We start from the raw sequence: 8,759 nt of genomic DNA, 5'->3' as shown, positions 1-8,759 counted from the left end.
GAATTTCTGCTTCCAGTACTCAACAGGGTGAAGACTTCCTAAGCCAAAGCTGTGTCTGATTTATCATTTGATTCTGATATTTAATCCATCCCTGTGATGCACTAGCCTTTCATTAATTTATCTGACTCCTTTTTGACACAGTGACCTGTGCTTAGACCTTCCAGTTATGTGCTTTAAAGGCAACTCCCTGAGAATTCCATTGCTTGCTTCCAGCCTTTACACTGGGACAAATGATGAACACTTATTTCTTACTTACCTTCTCTATGCCATTTGTGATATGATAGATGCTCCTTGAGCATTCTTTCTCGGATTTTCTAAGACTGGAAATTTCCTTCCCTTGCAGAGAAGTTACTTCCTACCTCTAATCATATTTTTATCTTTTATTTTTCTATCTGTAATACTTTCAGAGTTTTTGCAATAGACTGATGGAGAGCACAGACAATATTAAAGATTAGATGGTTCTTTGTATTTACAATTGCAGAATGATATTTGGGTTTTTTTCTCCCTTACCCATTTCCAGTAATTCTTTCACCTTTTTGATTACTTCTGAGCAGCAAAGCAGCCTGGCTTCTTTCCCTGTGAGTCTCTGATTAAGAACATTTCTGCTGATTCACAAGCCAAGTCTTCTGTCACAACATTTCCTACATTTCCAAGCACACTGTTCTTCATTTGATTTTTGTGTGGCATCCAAGGATGTGGTGCTGAGATTTCAGTTTACTCAAGGTGTTAGGAGTATTTTTTTAGACCTCATAAAATCAATCAATGCTGTTGCCTGCAGAAGTGATGCTTACAGAAACAAAATTGGTCCAGAATAGAGTACTTCAACTGAACGTATTTATAGCAGGGCCAGGATCAGGCTGAAATCTTCGGGTTGTATTTTGGCTGTTTTTCTGTTGTTCAGCCCTGTTTGTTGTTGGCTCTGTAGGTTTTATCATTGTTCCTCCACTCAGTGGTGCAGGTTTCATAAGACAGGCCCTTGGCATATGTGTTTGTTTGTGTAACAAACTCCATGACAAACATGGCATGCTGCCTCCTGGACCTGTTGCATGCAACCTAGTATTTGAACAAAGAATGAAGAGCAGTATTAGGGATAATTTTTCTCAGAAGTCTCAGAATATACTGTTCCAATAATGGAGGTTGTTTTGGCAACAGTGCATAGTTGTTCATATATTTTCTCCTGTGTCTCAAGTGTACTATTTGGAAAACTGCATGTCACATCTACCCAATCATCACTAAGTTTTATGTTGGAACGATGTACAATATCAGCCAATAAATGTACTCTTTAATTACCATTTCCTTTTTTTATTGGAGAACAAGGAGCCAGCAGGGAAAAAGGAAGTTTGTATGTGTCTATCACGATTATTTTTCTTTGTTATTTTCCCCAAGGTCCCTAAGACACTTATGAAGTGTCATAATGTCTGGCTTATCTGAACCATCTCCTAAACACTGGCAGTGCAAGACAGAAAATGTGGCCAGCTGTAGACAGAGGCTCTGATCATTCAGACGAGTACCTGTGGTCTTCAGAGGCTCAGTCCAGGTTTAGTAACCTGTCTGCCTGCAGCCTGCACCTCTCTGAAGCACCTTTTGATGGGCTCAAACTTTTGTGTGGTTTGCTCTCTCCCTTGCTTGGCCTCCAGCTTGTCAGGGTGTGAAGGCACAGAAGCTAATAAAGGAAGACCTGAGCTATCCATCATTGTTACAGACTAAACAGTCCTGTATTGTTCAGTAGTTGGCCCCTGTTTATAATGGCAAAGAAATTGCTACTAAACAGGACCAGCAATGTTCCTATTTTTAAAAAAATTCCTAACGGGACTCTCAGTCTGTCTTCTGTATATGCTAAACAAAAAAAGCGCAGATCAAAGCTACCTATTGGATTTAGATTTGCAAGTTACTAAATGAAGTGACTCATTTGTGGCTCAGGCACTGAAAGGATTAAAACTGAGAAGAAAGGAGACTAGTGATAGGAGATCTCACTCCCTGTGTCATGGGTAACACTGGCATTCCCATAGTGAAAGGTTTTAAGTACATCTCTGGGATCAATCATGCTCAGGCTGTTGGAGGTATGAATGACCTCCTGAGACACCTCAGCTGGATCCCAGAGGAGAGAAAAATTCCCAATCTATGCAATATTCTACCTCTTAACCCCTCTTTTATTACTAGTAGCTTTTAAAAATATGAAGCAGGGGACATGGAAAGTCAGGTAAGATGTCATCTGTTCCCTGGGGTTTTTTTGCTCAGTGCTGTACATAAGCCCATAAGGTTTGTGCCCACCTCTGCAAACAAGTAATTGTATGATTAACTTGTTACCCAGTGTTGTTCCAGAGGGTACCTCTATAAACATTTCAAGAACTGAATGTGTGGATCTAATAGAATGTGGTGAAATTCAAATGTGTTTGTACCTAGAGAATAAACTCATGGCACTATTAGCTCTGAATATTTTTTCTTCTTTAAAGAAGTTGTGTAGGAAAAAGTACTACATGATTCTGTTGACTCTGAGGTATGGAGCATCCTACTATTCCTCTTTAACAAAGGTCTGACAAATAAATATGTTGCCTATTGGCTCAACCAGTGAGATTTGTCACACATACAGATGCAAAATGTATTTCAAAGACTTATCTGTCATGTAAGTTTTAAAAACTATTTCCCCTCATTGTACCTTCCTGGCAATTTAGGCTGCTGATTTACACGATAGCAATTTAATCTATTGTCTTGAGAATTGGGCGGATGTGACGTTCGGTTTTTATCTTTCCTTTTAAATGAACAAGAGTTCCTGGCTGGTACAAAAACAAGAAATTTCAGACCAAAGCCATTCCAGTCCTGACTTCTGAAGCACCACAGGAACAATGGTGTTGTAGGCTATAGGTGGAAACTGGAGGAGCTTCTTGTTCATGTGCAAGAGGAATCTCGCACAGAAGAAGGTACATTCATTTCTATTAAGCCAGTGATAAAAGTATAGAGGGTTATATGCTGGCAGATCTTACTGGATTGTATTCTCATTTGTTAGTGGCACCTGCTCTGTTAGAATTGTGGGAAATTTCATCTGCAGTTTAGAACAGAGTGGGAGGTGGAAGGGGACTGAAGGGAAAGGTTTTATACCCTGCCTTTTTTTCTTTGCCTGCTTTGTGAAACTGCATGGTTAACAGAGAGAAGCAATATCTGATTCAGTCACAATAACGCTATGCATGCACTGGAAATACACCAGCAAGTGTGTAATCTGAGAATAATGCCCACTGTTGTCTTTACCATTACTTTGAAACTGCATTCCCATGCAGTTGCCACTTCTTAGCGATCTTGCAGCCTTATGTCAGCTCAGGATTTGCAGCATTATGTTAGACTGAGCTTTATAATAGACCTTTCTTTTCCCATGTTTTGTACATAAGGCAAACTCAGAGTTTATTTATGTGCCTGTGAATTGGACCTACATAGCTTAACATCAATAAGGAGCGTGTGTCTGTAAAGCGAAATCAGAATTTGTCTCTGCAAAATCCATTCTAGTCTTGAATCGGAGGGCTCTGTTAGGAAAAGGTGTGTCTGGTCTCCTGGCATTAATATACTAAGTTTGATATACTTAAGCCACTCTAGTTGCTTATATGAGCACTGAAAACTCACTCCCTTAGATGGAGCTCCTTAGAGCTTTCATCCTTAGGTGTGCTGCTGCCTTGCCACAGAACACATACAATTTACCATCTGCATGACACTCCTATCCTATACTAATGTTTTTAAAGGCCTGGCTGTACAGGAGGTGGTTTACACACAGATGGAGGACAAAGGCTGATGTTTTGGTTTTAGAAAGCAGGAGGCAATGCTGAAACTCATTTTGGTGAATGGAAGTTTTCACCCTGGGTCTCTAATCTCTGCACAATTTCCTCCTTTTACTTCTCACCCCTTATCTCAAGCACATTATCACCCTGAAATCAGTGGATTATAAGCATGCGGTTACCACAGTCTGCCAGCCAGACCTGCTGCCTAACCTATATATTCTTTCCCTTCATGGATGTTTGGGCAGGATGCAAATCTTGTGCAGCAGAGGTGACTCCTACTGGAGCCAAGTTGGCCGATCCAGTCTGGAGTGCTTCTTCACATCAGGCTGTCTGATGAATAGTGCTGGGTATTGAAGGGCTTTGTGTGTGCAATGTGTCAGCTGAGGTAAGCTGCAATATGTGTGTATGGTGGGTCACCTGTGGAGGTAGCCCACATTTCCCTGCAATGAGAGGTGAAAACAGGAGCAAAGAATAATTATTCTCCTAGATTACCTAGTTAAAGCAGGATGGGGAGGTAGCTGAATGTCATGAATGTCTGTGTGGAGTATTGCTTTCTGAAATGTTGTAGAACTTCAAAAGTAACTTTATAAAGAAAGGACAGAAACTGGTGAGGAGTTGTGGAACAGACTATGTGTCCCAAACCAAGTATTCTAAACCCTCTCTTTTGGGTTTTTGACAGATGCTTCTCTTTGCAGTGCTGCAAGCAAACCTACTGCTGGCCACTGTTATCACAGGTAGGAAAACATGTTTATTTTCTGCTGTATAGGTACTATAATATGTTTTCACTGGTTTTTTGGTTTGTTTGCTTTTGTAAGATATCATTCCTTCCCTCCCCCTTTTTGCCCATCTAATACTGGTTCAGGAATAATTCTCATCACGTTGGAGACATCAATAAAGTTCCTCCTTTTCTCTCTTTACCTTGAAAAAAAAAGAGCTGTGTTGAGTCCCAAACATTCCCTGAGGTCAGTGATACTTGGCTGAACAAACTATGGGACTTTGCTACTGCCCTGTTATTGAATGGGTTTGCAAGCAGGCACAAATCAATGAACAGATGGCATTCCTCAAAGGATCAGGACCGAAATCACCCAGGCAAGGTTTGGGCCAGTAGAAATAAAGCAAAACAGCCATTTCATGAATGTATATAATAAAACCCTCCTGTGCTTGATGCTATGGTCTGCCATGTCAGGCATACAGTCTGCCTAGAAGCTACCAGGGTATGTGATGATAAACAGTGATAAATTCCAGCAGATAAATTCCAGAATTGCAAAATGATTATTTTAAATTGCAAGTTATGTAGTGTTTTGATGCTGTGTTCTGATATCCAGGATTATCAGGTTCTTTGCTTCTGGAGTCATCTGTTCCCCGTTGCAGCCTTTTTGGGAATGATCACATCAAAACTTTTGATGGTTCTTTCTACAATTTTGCTGGGGACTGCAGCTACCTCCTTGCTGGGGACTGTCAGAAGCACTCCTTCACGCTCCTAGGTGAGTCTGAGCTGGGTTCCATCACTGAAGAAAAGACAAATAGTGGCCCTTTGTCAGACAGAATGGACCACTGGATAAAAGGATCTAGGCTGGGTTTTCTTCTGTTGTTGCTTGTTTGTGGGTTGTGAGGTTTTTTGGGCTTGTTTTGGGAAGTAGGATTACTTCTGAGGCTTCTGTTATCCATTGATAATGTAGCTGACACATAAATAAACTGCTAGGAAAGAGATTTTCTTACTGGCTCTTCTGAAGAGGGAAAGTGAAACCTTTTTTAATTTTGAGTTTTCCAGGGGAATGTGGCTGTTAAACCTGAGTCTGGAGATAGAAGCTATACAACCCTGTAGAACTAGTTTTATCTGTATGCTAAATCCCCCCACCAAGAAAAATCACATCCTGCAGGACAAAAGGCCTTGGAATTAGCATAGTCCTCTGCAGAGTTATTCTGGGGGATAGCAAGTGATGATATGTGTACCAAAACTGTATAACTTTCTTACCAATCTGCTTTTGTTGATATTTTTATATTCACTAGTAACTGTTCTGTGATGATCATAGTTTAAGATGACTTTTTACTGACTACAAGCAAATTGAAGTAAACTGATCCCACCACTCTGAACTGGAATCATATCTCAAATAATTTTTTTCCTTAATTTGAACAACTTAGTACAAATTCTTTGTATGTTAGATGGTTTGCTTCCAGCCCTGCAAATTGTCCTCTTGAACTAACAGTATTTGATTGTGTCTCATCTCTTCAGGTGATTACCAAGATGGGGAAAAAATTGGTTTCTCTGTGTATCTTGGAGAATATTTCAATCTTCGCTTCTCTTTAGATGGAGGTGTGATGCAGGGAGACAAAAGGTACCTGTGGGAACTAGTATTCCAGCAGAAAACAACCTGATGGTTTTTGTGTGTCATATTCTGAGAATTTCCTGTTTTTCTTCACAGGGTTTCCATACCTTTTGCCTCCAATGGTATATTTATAGAGAAGGAGGCAGGTTATTATAAAATATCCAGTGATGAGCATGGCTTTATGGTGAAGGTGGATGTTGGTGGAAATATTCAGATACTCCTTCAGGAGAAGCATTATAATAAGACCTGTGGGTTGTGTGGCAATTTTAATACATTCCCTGAAGATGACTTCAGAACTCAGGAAGGTAAGGCTGCAACTAACTGATTGTATTTTAATGTATGCTCTGCACAGTTTTCCTGACGGGTGATTCCAACAAAGATTTTGCTGATGCAACAAAATGCTTCCACAAAACCTATCAGGTACGTCATCTCGGTGTGCTGAAAAGCTGTCTGACTAAGTCCTTTCATCTCCCTTTCTCCTGAAAGGAAATTGCTGTCACGTCTAATTCCTGAGTAAAGCCCAGGTGTCTGAATTTAACACATTTAGAAACCTTGAAACTTTCAAATACAAAGCTAAAGCTGCAGGTTAATCCACTTACAATATAGCATGTGGGGAGACTGACTAGAAGAAGAACCAGCAACGTCGGTGTGAGGAATACTCATTGGTTCTACTCCTAATTTTTCCTGAGTAAGACAAGTGGGAGTAAGACTGGATAGTGTTGTAATAGCAGATTAAATCCCTGCTGCTGGCAGGTACTGTGTCAGAGCATGCTCCTCTACAAAGTGGTTACCTTTTAATGACATTTCCCTGTCTATAAGGGCTGTTGGATTGGAGGTGCACCCTATATCACACCACTTTGCAGTGAGAAGGAGGCAAGACTGCTTTTGCTGCTCTGTACACCTTTATGTGGTCTGCCAGAGTTTTTGAAAATCCCTGAATATGACTTTGAAGGCCTGATCTTGATTTGTGGTATTTCAGAGTGTCTTTTAATTCTGAGCACTTACCTGAAATGGAGAAGTTTAAAGTTAGTTAATACATTAATAAGTTAGATTGATAATGTAAAGTATGTATTAAAAATAAATGATACAGAAAATAGAAAGGGAGACAAAGCAACTTGGAGAGAAGCCTGGCAGTGCTCTAGAAATGTGTCTTACTGATGCTTGGGATACATAAGCACAGATTCACTGTACAGAAAAAAACCTCCTGATCTCATGGTGTGCTAAAATGATTAATCTGTCCTTCAGCAATGTAAATTATAAGGAACAAACTTGGATCACAGAGTTGCTTGGCACAGCTTGGATGCATTGATGTCTGAATGTATTGAGGTCTGAAGTTTACATATTTTTCTGGAGACAGTAAATAGTAGTAAGGCTGTTATAAAAAGCAGGAGCAGAAAGGGAAACTGTTTTGCCTTGGACTGTCCAAATGTAGAAGAGGCCCCTCTGCTGCTCGTGTTTAAATGTGCTTCATGATGTATTTGTTTTACATGCTGGAGGCTTTATCTTCCCTCTCAGAAAAGCAGTGCTTTCACAGCCACAGATTTCTGAATGTAATGAAGTCTGTGACAGAGTCACTGCTTGGAGAAGCTAAAAAATAATAGAGAAGGTGACAGAGAACATGTGTTTGCTGTGTCTCTTACAGAAGTCAGAGCTTTCCTCATACAGTAACCTCCGTGGGTATACAGATCTCTGCTTTTGGCCTGAAGAATAGAATCGTGTGTCAGCAGTTCTGCCAGATTTTCACTCTGATACAATAGACCTTTCATTTAAACTAATTTAGAAGGAATTAGAATGAATTATGTTTGAGTTTGTTGTATCAGTGAGGGACGTCACTACACCCACACGCTGTTTGTCTCCTTGGCAGCTCTGCTGTTTCATCAGAGCATTTCTTAACTTGCTCCAAGTAAAACCAGTTTTTGACTAATTCATATCACTTTCCCTCCCCTTTTTAAAATTTTTTTCTTAAACTGATGAAGCTAACTTCCAGGTGGGAGGCAACACAGGCAGTTGGGAGAGACAGTATTCTTTAAATAAAAAAGCAGGCAGGCCATTGGTAGCCTGTGAAGCAGTTTACCCTTTTCTTCTCACTGCAGTTTTTATTTGCTTTCATTCAGCCTGATTAGATCTCATAAAGGTCAACCCATCCCAGGATGTGAGCTTGGTGTAAAGCCTTAGTGCTCTGAGGGCACTGAAGTGTTACCTTAAGGTTGTCAGCAGATTGAACTCTCCTATTGGTGTGTCCATTGCTTCCTGGTAAAATCTGGAATTTATCAGATTGAGGTCTCAGTTCTAATCCATTATATAGATTTCTGGGATGAATTTGTATTGATAAATACAATAAGATATTTGTGCTTCAGAATAATATGCAATGGAAGCACAGTGTGCAAAGGAAAATGACAGTGATCTAATGCTGCCAAGATTACTGTCTGTCATCTGGAAATCCCTCAGGAACACTATTCAGATCTGAACGTCCAAGGCAAAGGAAGGAGAGATATGATAGAGGTTATGCATCAGATATTGTGTTATATACAATGAGCTTGTCACAGGGAGATGAGATGTACTAAACCTTCCTCCAGGTGTTTTAAAGGTTGGTCAGGCACCTCAAGATGTCCTTTTTAAACTATGTTGATTTACACTGAACTGGTAACATGTCTGATTACTAATAATTGGT

The 8,759-nt window shown here is 40.1% G+C and overlaps 1 protein-coding gene across 1 annotated transcript; it reads left to right on the top strand.

Moving 5' to 3' along the window:
• Positions 1–2,838: 2,838 nt before the first annotated feature.
• On the top strand, positions 2,839–6,393 carry LOC103797312 (von Willebrand factor-like; the record flags this gene model as incomplete). The annotated part of the gene is made up of 5 exons (XM_009069514.1): positions 2,839–2,918; positions 4,441–4,495; positions 5,087–5,245; positions 5,995–6,097; positions 6,185–6,393. Coding segments are annotated over exons 1-5 (556 nt in total), but the record flags the coding sequence as incomplete, so codon positions are not given.
• Positions 6,394–8,759: the final 2,366 nt, after the last annotated feature.

The sequence above is a fragment of the Acanthisitta chloris genome, unplaced genomic scaffold, assembly GCF_000695815.1.
Source record: "Acanthisitta chloris isolate BGI_N310 unplaced genomic scaffold, ASM69581v1 scaffold4712, whole genome shotgun sequence".
Classification (NCBI taxonomy): Eukaryota; Metazoa; Chordata; class Aves; order Passeriformes; family Acanthisittidae; genus Acanthisitta; species Acanthisitta chloris.
This window is presented reverse-complemented; position numbering and strand designations above follow the sequence as displayed.